This window comes from Juglans microcarpa x Juglans regia, chromosome 7D, assembly GCF_004785595.1.
Source record: "Juglans microcarpa x Juglans regia isolate MS1-56 chromosome 7D, Jm3101_v1.0, whole genome shotgun sequence".
Lineage (NCBI taxonomy): Eukaryota > Viridiplantae > Streptophyta > Magnoliopsida > Fagales > Juglandaceae > Juglans > Juglans microcarpa x Juglans regia.
In genome coordinates this window covers 26,209,957-26,226,861 of record NC_054606.1, presented here as the reverse complement: position 1 = coordinate 26,226,861, position 16,905 = coordinate 26,209,957, and the positions used below count along the sequence as shown (strand labels likewise).

Below are 16,905 nucleotides of genomic sequence, written 5' to 3'. Positions count from 1 at the left end.
CCGTTTTACTTTTAAGTATTAGGCCAGTAGGAGATCCCTCGACCACGTCACCTTTTGGTGAGAAGGTGTTAATAGGAGATCCCTCGACCGTTTTAACCTTTAAGTATTAGGCTTGTGGGAGATCCCTTGACCACGTCACTTTTTGGCGAAAATATGTTAACGAGAGATCCCTCGACCGTTTTAACCTTTAAGTATAAAGCTAGTGGGAGATCACTCGACCGTTTTAACCTTTAAGTATTAGGCTAGTGGGAGATTCCTCGACCACGTCACTTTTTGGCGAGAAGGTGTTAATGGGAGATCCCTTGACCGTTTTACCTTTAATTATTAGGCTAGCGGGAGAGTGTCTCTTCCGCGTAACTCTGGCGATTCGAGTGTAGCGGGAGATGCCCTCGACTCCGTAACCTGGCGATTCGAGTGTAGTGGGAGATGCCCTCGACCGCATAACCCTGGCGATGCAAGTGTAGCGGGAGATGCCCTTGACAGTGTAACTCTGGTGATGGGTGTAGCGGGAGAGTGCCTCAACTGCGTAATCCTTTGCGGTGGGAGACAAAGCGCTACAACAATCTGTGGCGGGAGCTAGAGATTGATCGTACCAACAAAAACAAACATGTTAGGTTAAATAATCCAAATCACAAGTGTGATGCCCCGACTCCCATGTACGAAAATGCGAGAATCGTGACGTCGGGATGATGACAACACGGGTCACGCATCCCAACGAAATGTGCTCAAGCGTGTGTAACATGCAAAAGTGCACAATAAAAGTCACAGCGGATAAATTAAAAGTAGTCAACTAAGTACCAGAAATATTTAATACAAATATCCAAAATAATAGCCGTTAAAAAAGTGATACAGTTATCCATTAAAAATATAATACACCTCATATACATACAAGAGTGGGAAATAAATTCCATAATCCAAAAGCAACCACATGTCATTCTCTTCACGGAGCCGATCCCTCAGGCTCTTCGTCCTCATCTGCATCAAAATCTACGGTACCATAAAACGGTATCGCATATAAGTAATAACCCAAACAACCCACGAGATAAAAATATATTAATGTAACCAACATGCATGCATTTAATAAAATAGGCCTTAGCCTCAAAACATCATTTTCCTCAAAAATGAATATTTTCCAACACACGCCAAAATCCTATTTTGGCCTAAAAATATAATCCGTCATTTTTTCAGAAAATGATTCACATAAAAACTAACCATTTATCAGACACTGTAGGCAGGAATCGTAGGTGGGACTATACCACCATCCCTGCCGCGTGCACCGTAGGCGGGAATCACGGGCGGGACACAACCACCATCCCTACTGCGTGCACCATAGGCGGGAATCATAGGCGGGACTCTACCATCATCCTTGCTTACCACCATCCCTACAGTTCCTTTCCACACAATGAATACATATCAGAGCACTGTAGGCGGGAATCACAGGCGGGACACAACCACCATCCCTACCGCGTGCACCGTATGCGGGAATCGCAGGCGGGACTCTACCACCGTCCTTACAGTCTCTTTTCCTTTTTCTCAAACCAGTCAATCCAGTCGTTTCAAACACACTCAAAATCATTTCACATGAATATCCAATTTTCAAATAAACACTTGAACATGTATGCAATCATGCGAAAACTCAGTTTTCAGTTATAAACATGAACATGCGTGCAAATGCAATGAACAAGATATGACACCAATATCCAACAACCAAAAACTCACAACGCAAACCAAACACACAAACAACTCCATCCTCCAATCCATTCGACCCCCGTACTCCTTGGACTCAGTCCGACATAACCAACCAGTTTACAGACAAAATGAGTTAGTGTAAAAATACATTTAAATCACGAAAGTTATTTGGGAAAAATACTTACAATGCTATATAAGAATTTTCGAAGGATCACAGAGGTGCAAGAAGTGGCGGCTCAGCAACGTAACAGTGCAAAATACACTCTGGTCGTGGGTCTCAAAAACCCACTTTTGAATGGGGACAAACCAAGACCCAAAATTGATAGGGTAGAGTTTAGAGATGTCGGTGAAGCTAATGGTGGTGGTGGCTGGCCATGGGTGGCGGCTTAGAGGGCGGTCGAAGACCATAAAACCCAAAACAGAAATGTTGAGGAATGTGCTTCACCGGTGGTAGAGCGGAACCAAGTATGGTTGCATTGAGTTGCTATGAGGTTGATGATGAAGTGGTGAAGAAATGGTGGCTAGAGGTGGTGCGATGTCGGCGCTGGAGTGAAGAGAAGGCCGCGGCTTTGGGTTGTTCGTGGGGACTCACGGCGGCGCGAAAGGAGCTGAGAATGGAAGGGTGTGATCATTGGCCGGAGGGGAAGAGATTGGGTGGGGTGGTGAGGCACACGGCGGCGCTGCGGCGGCGGGCTGGGGAGAAGAAAAATCACATGGGGGAGAGAGGGAGAGCAGTGCACGGGAGAGAGGAGAGAGAGAGAGAGAAGAAATGAAGAAGAAAGAAAAAAAGGAAGGGAAAAGAAAAAGGTAAAAGGAAAAAGGAAAAAGGAAAAATGGAGGGAAAGAAATGAGGTCCAATCCTCATATCTTGGGTCACAAAATTGATCCAACGAAAAAGATTTTAAAACAACAAGTCAAATAAAATAATTTAAATGTAATGATAAAATAAAAATAAAATAATTAAATCCAGCAATCAATTAATTTAAAAATAAAGAACAGTTTAAATGCATAACAATAATTAATATTAAGAAACATATCAAATTTAATTTTCTCAAATTTAAAAATCATAAAAATAAACCCACTAAAAATCCGACAATTTTAAAACAAGAGAGTAAATTTTTTGAATTAATAAAAATAATCCTTCAATAAAAATACACTAAAATACGGGGGGTTACAACAAGTTTGATGTAACACCCCGTATTTTAGTGTATTTTCACTGAATGATTATTTTTAATAATTCAAAAATTTATTCTCTTATTTTATAATTATCGGATATTTTAAATGGGTTATTTTATGATCTTTAAATTGTGAAAATTAAATTGTTATGTTTTCTTAATATTTATTTATTGTTGTATATTTAAATTGTTCTTCTTTTAAATTAATTGATTGTGGGATTTAATTATTTTATTTTCATTGTATCATTACGTTTAAATTATTTTAATTGATTTGCTGTTTTAAAATCATCTTCGTTGGATCATTTTTTGTGACCCAAGAGGTGAGGATTGGATTTCATTTCTTTTCCCCACTTTTCTTTTTTCTCTTTTTCTTTCCTTTTTCCTTCTTTCTTCCGCTGTTCTTCTTCCCCCACGCGACGTACCCTCCTCCCTATCTCCCGTGCGCTTCTTTCTTTCCACCCAACCCACTGCCGTCGCGCTGCTGTGCGCGACACCGCCCCTTCCATCAGCTTCCCCACCGGCCGGCGACCCTTCCCCGTAAATCCCAGCCTCTATCTCGTCGCCGATAGCCCTCACGCCCAACACCAAGCTGCAGCGCTCTCTTCGTTCCAGCGCCGCCGTCGCGCCACCACCGGCCACCATTTCTTCACCACTTCATCCTTGACCTCCTAGCAACCCAATGCACCCAACCCCAGCTCCGATCCGTCACCGGTGAAGCACATCCAACCCCATTTCCGATTTGGATATTTTTGGCCTAAAACCACCATTTGCGCCGCCACCCACGGCAAACCACCACCACCATTGGTTTCACCGACCTCTCTAGGCCCTACCCTATCAATTTCGGGTCTTAGTTTGTCCCCATTCAAAATTGAATTTTTGAGACCTACGACCGCAGTGTATTTTACACTGTTACGTTGCTGAGTCACCACTTCTTGCACCTCCGGGATCATTCGAAAATCATTTTATAGCGCTGTAAGTATTTTTCCAAAGAACTTTCGTGATTTAAATGTATTTTTGCACTAACACATATTATTGTGATCTGGTTGGACATGGCGGATTGAGTCTGAGAAGTTCGGGGGTCGGATGGATTGTGGACGGAGTTGTGTGATTGGTTGGTATTGTGAATTGTTGGTTGTTGGTTTTGGTGTTGTTCATGTACATGGCATATTGCACGCATGATCATGTTTGTAAAGGAAACTGGGTTTTCGTGCACATGCATTCATGTTCATGTGTTTCATGAAAACTGGATTTTCATGTGTTAAAGAATTTTGGGTGCGTGTGTATCACGACCCCAAGCCGAGATGGGGTATTATCTCGGTGGGGCGCTTCTGGTCACTTGGGAGCGGAATATACTAAGTGACGTCACCTGGATTGTCGCTGGGCGACGATGGGATCAGACGAGATGGTTTCGTGCCGACTCCGTGGCCCCTCTGCTGGTGGGGGCTAGAGGATGCTTGGCTACGAATGCGTTGGGCGCGGAACTGAGCATCGCTACGAAGCCAGGACGTGCGGATGATCCCTAGGGGAGATCATGATGCATTGGTTAATGGAATAATGGGCTGTTTTCTGGAAAAATAGCGTGTGTTGAATAAAATGATTTTATGTGATTCATTTTCTGGGAGAATGAGGTTTTATTGATTTGGGTCATTTTCTGGGAAAATGACGGAGTATTCTTTTTGGGCCAAAATGGAATTTTGGCGTGTGTTGGAAAATATCTATTTTCGGAAAAAATAGTATTTTTGAATTTAATGCACATTTCATCATATGCATGCATGTTGGTTGCGTTAATGTATTTTTATCTCGTGGTTATTTGGGTTATACTTACCTGCGGTACTGTTCTATGGTAATGCAGATTTTGATGCAGAGGAGGATGAGGGTGAGCCTGAGGAGTTGGCTCCGCCCGAGGAGTGATTGGATCACTCGCATTCTGGTTTGGGACTTGTAAAATATTTATTTCGGATGACTGTATAATATTTAAACCTTTTTACTGATTATTTAAATTGTATTAACAATTCTGGTACTTAGTTGTATTAATTATCCGCTGCGTTGTTTTTGTACACTGTTGCATGTACACACACTTGGCACTAACGTTGGGATGTGTGACCCTGTTGTCATCATCCCGGCGTCTCGATTCCCGTGTCTCCTTACATGGGGGTCGTGGGCGCCACATTTGAAGTTTGAAAACCTAGTTCATCTCACTTGAGTGGTAAAGGCTGGTGACACATGGGCAACGTCCGTAGGCCACCATGCTTTGGCAATGATGGGATGCCCGAAATACTGATCGGTCTATTCTGATGACAACAATTTAAGATGGTGAACAATGCTTGAGAGGAGAGGCAACCGATGTTTCATGCCATGTAGGTGATTTCCAACGAAGTATATTCCCGAGACGTATAGACACTAAGTCTTCGTGGAACCTTGTTGAATTTTGTGGGGAAAATCTTTCAAAAATCAAATTTGTTAGTAAAAATAAAATAACAAATTTAAAAGAGACAAACCCGAGTAATTTGGTTGTTGCATCCAAGTATTCCTTGATTGAAGTTTTTCGCTGCCGAGTGCTTTTTTTTTTTCATTGTATCGTTGAATAAAAGTCATGTGTATCGTGTATCTGGCGTGGAAAATACTATGTATGGCGAGAGACATTTTGTGTGGTGCGTGTTCTTGACAACCATGCCAAGGAAAGTTTCATCAATTTTTACATATGCAAAAAGAAGTAATAAACAATAAGCTCAAGCCCAATAAGATCTTGCAATGACCTAACACTTAACACACTTTCCCCACAGGTTAGTATCGGTTCAAAACACCACATAGACCTTCTAAAAACTTATAAATATATATATATATATATATATAATGACTCACATACATACATACATATATACATGGGACCAACCCTTAGAAACTATGAATGGGTGGAGAATTGATTATCATATACCTCATCGTCTGCATGCAAATTAATTGGCAAAAGTCAAGCAGTGCTCACAGGTTTGGAGCCTTGATCAGATATGTTTTTGCGTCAACTTTTTTGATTAAAATGACTAGGTCAAACCCTTTGGAAATCTATCACTAGGAAAGAGATAAGACAACTAAGTTGGCTCAGACTCCTAAACAGGAAAGACATCACAAGTCAAGTTAGACTCTATCACTCCAAGGAAATAATTTCTATATAAGGAGCAGCTCCCCACAAATTTGGGAGGCTCACTCCATACACTCTCCTCCAATTCTTTAGAGTGACTTTCTTGAGACTAAATTCTCCTATTGTATTGAGCGATATGTGAGGGTACGAGACATTGTAAAATAATCACCTGATATAGTGGATTTTGCCCCAACAACCCATGGACGCAGGCTTTTATGCCGAACCACGTAAATTCTTGTGTCTCCATTTAATTACTTTTATTTGCTTATTTATTATTTATTTCATGGATGAACACAAAGCGCACCGTATCAAAACTCGAATCGCCAACGTGGGTCGAGAATGACTCTTTCTTCCTTATTGATCTGTTGTATAATTTTTGGCATTAACACCCACTATAGGTACGAATTTAGATAAGATACACCACTCCAACAGAATGTGTCTTTTGTGACAGAGGAAATCGTCATAAAAAAATGGCAAATCTTCACTAAATATATTTGGTGACGGTTTAAAACCGTCACCACGACCGTCACCTAAAGTGCGTCACAGAATACATTTGGTGACGATTTACTATTCAATCGTCACAAAAAATATTTTTAGTGACGGTTGGAGGTGTTCCGTTTGGTATAACGTTCGAACGTTCCATTTTTTGTGACGGTTGAAAACTGTCACAGAAAGTAGCGTTCGGACGTCAAAATAAACGTTCGAATGTTAACCCGACCGATTGGAGTTCGAATGAGAGAATTTGACGTTCATTGATTATAGTTCGAACGCATCATAGTTACGTTCGAACGTTTATTCGTCAAACGTTAATCCTAACAAACGTTCAAATTTTTGTTCGAACATAAACAGAAATGTTCAAACGTAACGCGCTTAACGTTCGGACGATATTTCGACTGTAAACGAAGGAACGTTCGAATGCAAGTGGTACGTTCGAAGATTTTTTCAAACGTTAATCGTTTAATCGTTCGAACGGTTTGGTCATTTGAGTGTGAGTATGTTCGAACGTATAAGCCTACGTTCGAATGTTACTATTGAATTTTATGAACTCATGTTCGAACGTTGGTTCGAATGTGATCCAACGTTTGAACGATTTTAATTTACATTCGAACGTAAATACCAGAAATACTAATTTCATAAAATTTAAAAACATAATACCAATTATATCATATTACATACCATCAATTAACAAGTAACAATGTCTTATAAAAGGACAAAATTAGATATTAAAACTAGCCACAAATATTGATAAAATTTATTTCTTCTTTTTCCCTCGTCCACCGCGATTCTGTTGCAACGACATAACACGCTCCATTTGCACCATCATCTCCCGTTGCACTTGCTCTTGCACTTTCCTGCGTATTCTTTCCTCTTGGTCTCTCTGTTGGTCTTGCAAACGCGTCTCTAAATGAGACTGTCGTTCTAAGAGAGACTCTAACTCTTGCTGCCTCGACCTCATATACTCATTCTCACGCCGTGCAGCTTCTAAATCTGCCGTAAGATTATTAATTTGTGAAGTCGATGAGGTTGAGGATGATGAACATCTATGCTTGATAGATCGTCCCAAACCTCTTGCCATACTAGACTGTGGTCCGAGCATTTACGTGAATATGTCTATGTCACTAGGAGAGGATTCCCCAGAAGTCGACTGCATCTCCATCATTTTTGCTTGCAATTTGAAAGGTAATGATCGTAAATAATTTGTAACGTATTAAAAGAAATAGAAATAAAAATTAAATTATTCAAATGTTACATAAATAATTTATTTAACAAAATTAACACTGCTTACATAATTATCTACAGCGACAGGATCTATCCACTCTCTATGCTCATTAGTGTGAGCAGCAGCATAGACATGAATGAGGAAAAAGTTTTCTAGATCATCATGTTTCTAACAAAGCGACATTAGAAATTTTAAAAATATAATGTTAATACTTAAATAAAAGAATATCAGGAAAATAAATGAATTCTATAATTTTTTAATTACTATTTTTTCAGCAAGACGGTGGAATGACCTTGAACCGGTACGATGGTGGACAGTCAGAGCGGATCTATTCTGTGCATTTGTAGAACTCAAGTGCTACAAAATATTTTAAGAATGTTAATTGTAATATGTATACATATAATATATGGAACGAATATGAATGTAAATAATTAAAAGATATAAATGTAAAATGCCTGATAATCTGGAGATGCGAAAAGATCACAACACTTTTTCCAATCATCTAACTTCATCTGCTGAAAAGGAGACTGCACAGCCTCTTCCAACGTCTTAAACTTCTTGAAGTGGTCATGACATCATCCTTTGTGACGTCGGAATAATGTAGCCATCAACTCATTCACGGTTCTCAAATCCTCGCTACGGCCAAAGTCAAGGTCGAATTCATCCTAATAAGGAAATCAGGTAAAAAATATGATATACTAATTTAGGTGAAAAAAATGTACTGTCAAAGCAAACTCACCAGCACACGACTTCGAATGTGCTCCTTAATCTCATTCAGAACATCTCGCCATGAGCGCACATAAAATGGAGCATAAGCTCGAACTACTGTGCTAATATAGGAGGAAAGCGCTGCTGCACTATCATCCACTCCTCTAGTGGAATTATCAGGAATTGTGATCTTCAGTTTTTCGTGCCTTCTATTTTTTTAAGAGAGATGCCATGTGTATAGCCACGATCGCGATGTGCAGATGTGTCAACTACATGATAATAGATAGTATAATTATAAATTATATAGTTATTGAGACAAAAGTATTAACTATATGATTAATTATCAAGAACAATATTTCCTTATTAGTAGGTGTCGACTGGCCGTTGTTCTCTTCTGTGTTAACTTGATCTTTAGGAACGGATTCCTCGAGTGGGAAGTCCTCAATGGGTTCAGGACTTGGACTTGGTGGAGGCACATTTCTTCGTTGTCGTTTTGGCGGCATTCTTGAAAATAATTAATTATATCACGGAAATTAATTAGAAGAAATTATGAAAATTCAAGATATTTTATAGTCACCTATATGAATTAAATATTTAGTACTTTTATTCTTCATCTTCGGATGAATTTTCCATGCTTGTTTCAGAATCTCCATCAATAACATCTTCATCATCATCATGCACCTCTTCTTCATTGTCCTTATCCACCTCCTGTCCGGATTTCGATTCGTCTTCATATTCTGACTCTTTCTCTTCTTCTTCCTCCTCACTTACTTGAATTGAATGATCATTTAATACAGACGGGTAGAGATGGATGGGTGGGACATCATCTCTACATAAGAGGAGCAACTCGAGTGCACCGAGGTCAACAAACAAGTTAATACCCTCTCCATCTTCCTGGTATGCCTCTACAATCGGAGTGTCATGATCTTCATCTCCACTATTCTCGTAATCTGTACTCGTTCCTGCTTCATATATATTTTGAGGGATAAATTTTTGTATGACTCGCCAAGTTATCTCTCCACTATCTTCATCAGTACTTTTCATTGGATCAATCAAGTAATAGACTTGGGTAGTGTAACATCCCGTATTTTAGTGTATTTTTATTGAATGATTATTTTTATTAATTCAAAAATTTATTCTCTTGTTTTAAAATTATCGGATATTTTTAAATGGCTTATTTTATAATCTTTAAATTGTGAAAATTAATTTGTTATGTTTTCTTAATATTTATTATTGTGATGCATTTAAATTGTTCTTTATTTTAAATTAATTGATTGTTGGATTTAATTATTTTATTTTCATTGTATCATTACGTTTAAATTATTTTAATTGAATTGCTGTTTTAAAATCGTTTCCGTTGGATCATTTTTGTGACCCAAGATGTGAGGATTGTACCTCATTTCTTTCCCTCCATTTTCTCTCTCCTCTCTTTTTTCTTTTCTTCTTTTCCTTTCTTTTTTCTTTCTTCCCATGCTTCCTCTCCCGCGCGCGACAAGCCCTCCCTCTCTTCTCCGTCCGTTTCTCCTCTTCTCCCAGCCCACTGCCGCCGAGCCGCTGTGGCCCTCACTGCCCCTCTAGTTCGCTCCCCACTGGCCGGCGACCACTCTCTGTCAATCCCAGCCCCTATCGCGCCGCCGTTAGCCTCCACAAACCGTCCAAAGCCGTAGCCTTCTCTTCGTTCCAGCGCCGCTGTCGCGCCACCTCCGGCCACCATTTCTTCACCACTTCATTCTCGACCTCCTAGCAACCCAAAGCACCCATCGTTAGCCCTGTTCCGTCACCGGTGAAACCTATCTATCTCTATTTCTGATTTGGACATCTTTGGCCTAAAACCACCATTTGCGCCGCCACCCACGGCCAACCACCACCACCATTGGCTTCACCGACCTCTCTAGGCCCTACCCTATCAATTTTGGGTCTTGGTTTGTCTTCGTTCAAAAGTGGGTTTTTGAGACCCACGGCCACAGTGCATTTTGCACTGTTCTGCAGCTGTGTTGCCACTTCTTACAGCTCCGTGATCCTTCGAAATTATTATATAGCACTGTAAGTATTTTTCTAAAGAACTTTCGTGATTTAAATGTATTTTTGCACTAACTCATTTTATCTGTAAACTGGTTGGTTATGCCGGACTGAGTCCGAGGAGTTCGGAGGTCGGATGGATTGTGGACGGAGTTGTTGTGTGTTTGGTTTGCACTGTTGGTTGTTGGTTATGGCGTTGTTCATGTATTGATTGAAAACTGGGTTTTCATGTGTTTATTTAAAAATTGGATTTTCATGTGAAATGATTCTGAGTGTGTTTGAAACGACTGGATTGACTGGTTTGAGAAAAAGGAAAAGAGACTGTAGGGATGGTGGTAAGCAGGGATGGTGGTAGAGTCCCGCCTGCGATTCCCGCCTACGATGCACGCGGTAGGGATGGTGGTAAGCAGGGATGGTGGTTGTGTCCCGCCTGTGACTCTTGCCTACGGTGCACGCAGTAGGGATGGTGGTAAGCAGGGATGGTAGTATAGTCCCGCCTGTGATTCCAGCCTATAGTGCTCTGATAAGTATTCATTGTGTGTGATAAATATTCATTGTGTGGAAAGGAACTGTAGGGATGGTGGTAGAGTCCCGCCTGTGATTCCCGCCTACGGTGCACGCAGTAGGGATGGTGGTAAGCAGAGATGGTGGTTGTGTCCCGCCTGTGATTCCCGCCTACGGTGTACGCGGTAGGGGTGGTGGTAAGCAGGGACGGTGGTAGAGTCCTGCCTGTGATTCCCGCCTACAATGTCTAATAAATGGTTTGTTTTGTGTGAATCATTTTCTGGAAAAATGACGGACTATATTTTTGGGCCAAAATGAGATTTTGGCGTGTGTTAGAAATAATCATTTTTCTTGGAAAAATGGTATTTTATGGCTAAGTGTATTTTGTCGTAATGCATGTTGGTTGCATTAATATGTTTTTATCTCGAGAGTTGTTTGGTTTATACTTACCTGTGGTACCATTTTATGGTATCGCAGCTTTTGATGCAGATGTGGATGACGAGCCTTAAGCTTGGCTCCGTTGACGGAGTGATCTGGGATTACTCTTGTTTCTCGAGATTCGCTTTATCAATTATTTATATATTGCATTTGTAATATATTTGGGATGACTGTATAACTTTTAAGGATAATTTGTTATAAATATTTGTATTTAAAATTCTAGTACTTAGTTGACTTATTTATATTATCCGCTGCGATTTTTACTGTGCACTTTTGCATGTTGCACACACTTGGCACTATCGTTGGAATGCGTGACTCGTGTTGTCATCATCCCGACGTCACGATTCCCGTATTTTTTTATACGTGGGAGTCGGGGCATCACAGGTAGCTTGACAAGCCAATACAAATAGATCATCTTCGTACCATTTAGATGCAGTATTGACACTCGTAAAGTGATTATCCCTATGTATCGAAACCCGACCACTGCCTAGATCCCACCAATCATATTTAAAGACATATGTTACAGACTCACCCAGATATTTCAATCCGATAATATCATGTATGATACCATAATAGTCAATATCATCTGTACCATGACTCCCCTCGACCAACACACCACAGTTTTGAGTCTTTCTATTACGTTCACGGTCCAGAGTATGAAATCTATAACCTCGAACCGTGCATGCAGTGTATCGAAGTGCTTTATTTGAGGGACCACGGACCAATGCATACAATTGAGAAGAAATTGATCAGGGATCACGAGCACGTTGTTCCAAAATCTAAAAATTGAAATAGTATATATTTATTATTTCATTATCCAAAGTTAAAAATTTCAAAATATAACATATATTTAATTTTAGTTCATACACGTTCTTCAAACCATCTGGAAAATTCTTCCTCGTGTCTTGCCTCTATATTTTCTATGCCTTCCGTCCTAAGTTTGTCTATCTGCTTACTATTATAACATGTTACAAAAGAAGTATATTTTGAGCACAACAATTATAGTTAATTTTAAGAAAACTATAATTATTCGAAGCATGGAATGACATACCTGAGATAATCATCAATCTCCAGGCAATTATTTAGCACATACCACCGAATTTTACCCAACTCTCCGTCAATTAAATCGTAACCTGTTTGTGCACCTAAGGGTCGTACATTCTGGAAAAACACTGATAGCTCACGAGGAGGCGGAGCAGCAAGATCAGCATTTCGCTCTTGAAGATTAAATCTTGTCTCAACACCACGAAGATATAGAGAGCAAAATGTTAACCATTCATCGTGTATATAGGCCTCTGCTATTGAACCCTCAGCTCTGGCTTTATTCCCAACATTGTGCTTCAGTCGACCCAAATATCTTTAAACTAGATACAACCAATGGAACTGCACTGGTCCACCCAAAAGTACCTCTCGCGGTAAATGTATTGCTAAATGGACCATGACATCAAAAAATGATGGTGGAAAGATTTGCTCGAATTTACATAGTATGGTAACAATGTCTTCTTCAAATTTCGACAACACATCTTGATTTACTACCCAAGCGCACAAATCCTTAAAAAACATACAGAGTTCAGATATGGCGACACGTACATTAGATGTCATCTTCCCACGAATTCCCACAGGTAATAACATCTGCAAAAATACGTGACAGTCATGACTTTTCAATCCACTGATTTTCCAATCATCAGGACTCACGCATCTACCAATATTTGAAGCATAACCATCTGGCAACTTCACACCTTGCAACCATTTGCAGAAATCCATCCTCTTCTCCCTGGTCATCATAAAACATGCATGTGGCATGACCACTCTATTGCCTTCCACCCGCAAATGTAGATTATGTTTAATTCCCATTCTCTCAAGATCTTTTCTCGTCTTGATCGTGTCTTTCTTCTTTTTGTTAATACTCATCAATGTACCCAGTATATTATCACAAATATTCTTCTCTATGTGCATTACATCCAAACTATGTCGCAACATGCAGGACGACCAATACGGCAAGTCAAAAAAAATACTACGCTTTGTTCAATTCAATTCTGTTGCGCCTCGTTTTCTCTTGTTCTTTCCCCGACCTTTGCCAAAATTTCACTTTAACATGTTGCAGTTGTTCCACTATCTCTTCCCTAGACAACTCTTTTGGTGCAATTCTATCCTCTACTCTCCTATCAAACTTAGCACATTCTCTTCTTCATGCATAATTTGTTGGTAGATAATGTCGATGACCCATGAAACACAACTTTTGAGAATATTTTAGCCACTCACTAGCAGTTTCTTTATTACACGTTGGACACACTAACTTCCCTTTCGTACTCCAGTCAGAAAGATTCCCATATGTCAAGAAATTATTTATGATCCACATTACCGCAGCATGCATCTGAAAAGATGTCGACATGGATGCATCATAAGTTCTAATACCTGTTTCCCATAACTCTTTCAGCTATTCAATCAACGGCTGTATGAATACGTCAATGTCATTTCCAGGTGATCTCGGGCCAGGGATGAGTAAAGTTAACAAAGGGTATGGGGCCTTCATGCACCTCCATTGTGAAATCATCACCTGATGTAGTGGATTTTGCCCCAACAATCCGTGGACGCAGGCTTTTATGCCGAACCACGTAAATTCTTGTGTCTCCATTTAATTTCTTTTATTTGCTTATTTATTATTTATTTCATGGATGAACACAAAGTGCACCGTATCGAAACTCGAATCGCCAACGTAGATCAAGAATGACTCTTTCTTCCTTATCGATCTGTTGTATAACTTTTGGCATTAATAGGTACCAATTTAGATAAGATACACCAACCTGCTAGTGCTACTTTTGTTGGAGGAAGCCGTTAGTACTGTTTGAACATCAGCACTTGAAGTCAATAGCCTTAAGTTTGATGGCATTAGCTTTCCTTTCTTCCGAGGAATGTCTGGCTATCGATCGAGTCTCCTCGTACCTCACCTTCGGCTTCTTATTAGATTTTACTATTATTATTATTTTCAATTTCTTCTTTTATTATTTTTATCATTTTCATCCGCAATAATGAGAGGTCAAAAACTGAATGGCTGAAAGTGATTTACTTTCCCCAGGAATGTGGACGATATATGTATCCAAAATGCAATGCTATTATTATTGCTAATAATTGCTGGGTCAAAAGAGTTTAATTGAGAGAGATCTCCAACCGATATATTTTTGTCAAGTCGACAGCTTATTTTAGGCCAGCTAATTAAATAAGGGGCTCCTGATCAGTTTCAGGGCCCAAGTTGTGCTGCATGCATGCATGCTAGTAATATATATATAAGACGGCCTCGCTTTTGGTTCGGAATTCCTTCAAGTTGTTGATCAAATATTCAGGTTAGACTCTTTACCGTTCTATTTCTTTCTCTGGTCTTCCATTCCATTCCTTTGACCTTTCTTTCTTTCTTTCTTGTGATAAGTTTTTTGTTTTTCTTCTTCCTTGGATAAAATTCTCTTTTCGAGTACGTACTTTGATAAAGATGTTGTTTTCATGTCACCTAAGATAGAATGAAACAAGTACCCATGCATGCATTCGATCTAAAAGCTAGGCTATTAATTAATTAATTCATTAATTATTATATTTTATTTTAATTTTTATCTAGTGATCTGCATATTCCTCTGATCTCATGTTATCTGCATGCATGCAGTACGAGGTTTAATTACGATTTTAATTATTTTGTCTCTCGGCCATGATCAGCTTGTGTATGTGATTAAATTCAAAGTCAAAATTAATTGTCCTGAAATAGTGAAAACTGATAGGACTAAAAAAACGATATATATATACAGGTAAAAAAATGTCTGTATAAAGCTAGCTAGCTAGCTAGGTTTACTTAATGTTAATTAATTAATTGCAATATTAAATATATTGTTTTTAATTCCCTGCATGCAGCAGGCCAGATTCATCCATCTAATTTTGCGAATGGCGGCCTGCACAAGGTGGAAAGTTTTATTTCCAGTACTAATTTTGTGCGTCTCCCTGCTGGGTATGGTTGTGTCTGTGAGTGGAGATGCAGCACTAATAAAAGATGTGTGCAGCAAAACTTCAAGGCCTTTCTATTGCGAAACGTGCTATGAATTTTACAGCCAAAGCTCAAAAGAGAATGTGAAAGACCTTGGACGCACATCCATTCGGTGTGCTTTCTCAGAGTTTGACACATTCCGATCCTCTTTACGTTCGTTTATGATTAATCCCAAAAACCTAGGGCCGGGGTTACAGAACGCATGCAATCAGTGCCTTTTCATGCTGGAGTCTGTGGATAAAAAAATCCAGAACGCAGCTGAAAAATGGCAGAAGGCAAGTTATGCGAGCTCTAGCCTACAGATGCTTATTGCTGTCAACATTATCAATGATTCATGTGGCCGTGAACTGATGAAGTTCAATCTCCCCAAGTTTCTGGCAGACCAGCAAGTTAGACTGGACGGTTTCTGTCAGGCCTCCATTGGAGTCCTCGATCAAATTCCTGAATGATTTGATCATGTATATATATATAAATACATGTGCACCACCAAAAAAACCTGTTTCTTATCTAGATAATCATATAATATTATTCTCAATCGATCGGCAATAAACGAAAGTATTGTCCTTAATTTGCATGCATGTTCAAGATTACTGTCAATGTGTTTTTCCCTTTTCCTGTTAACGTCATTTATGTTATTGTTGTCATGCATGCATGCAATTACTCGCAAAATAAGTTAATGATCCGTACGTATAGAGCTCAAGCGTACGTGAAAGTTGAACGTGAAATTAATTTTTTTTTTATATTTCTTTAATTTGTTAGAGCCTGATCAACCAGTACTATGGTGTTGATCTGTTCCCTTATCATAAACAAAATTATGTAAAATGAACGGATAATCTTCTATCTTTTCTCTAACACACACACACACACACACATATATATATATAACCTATGTGATGTTGACGATGATGATGATGATTTTTTAAATATCAATATTCATGTCTTTTTTACGCGCATCCTCGCACTCGATTATAACAGTAGGATGAGTACCGAGTATGACATCAGTAAAATAGAGATCGACTAGAATGATCTTGAGTATACTTTACAATATAGTGCATATATACAAGAGGTATTGTCAGTGGCGAGGGGTGGAGGAGACGCTTCTTGTTCATCCACGATGAAATCTAGTACTCACATCTTAAATAATCTTTCGAAAGCAAAGCAGGATTTGTCGCAGCATAAACTCGGTTCTTAAGAGAACCATAGGATCTCTTCTCCATGCGTCAAACCAAAAACTGAATAGCTTTGATATGATTTTCCAAGAACTTTCATTAAGAGCATCAATATTAGGCAAAAACAAAAACTTCCACAATGAAAATTTATAAACTTCAATCACAACTAGCTAGGCCGAGAGATAGGTACGTACGTAACACATATATATGACACGATCATGTTATATTGGATAAAGTAATACGAAAAATACTCAAATGATATGTGCATAAAAGTAGGCCATACATTGCATAAAGATTCTAGAACATCACTTTAGGCAACACAT

General features: G+C 39.2%; 1 protein-coding gene across 3 annotated transcripts; it reads left to right on the top strand.

Moving 5' to 3' along the window:
- The first annotated feature begins 14,665 nt into the window (after positions 1–14,665).
- LOC121240087 lies at positions 14,666–15,991 on the top strand. 3 transcript variants are annotated; one of them, XM_041137553.1, is made up of 2 exons: positions 14,666–14,730; positions 15,287–15,991. In XM_041137553.1, the coding sequence occupies exon 2, from the start codon at positions 15,314–15,316 to the stop codon at positions 15,860–15,862; it is 549 nt and encodes a 182-aa protein (XP_040993487.1). In that variant the 5' UTR covers positions 14,666–14,730; positions 15,287–15,313; the 3' UTR covers positions 15,863–15,991. The 3 variants fall into 3 exon arrangements, with proteins under 3 accessions (XP_040993487.1, XP_040993484.1, XP_040993486.1); XM_041137550.1 differs by having other exon boundaries at positions 14,694–14,730; positions 15,284–15,991; XM_041137552.1 differs by having other exon boundaries at positions 14,698–14,730; positions 15,281–15,991.
- Positions 15,992–16,905: the final 914 nt, after the last annotated feature.

Bases quoted from the DNA above. Each gene is read 5' to 3' on its own strand.
- LOC121240087 (XM_041137553.1), top strand. From the start codon at position 15,314: ATGGCGGCCTGCACAAGGTGGAAAGTTTTATTTCCAGTACTAATTTTG.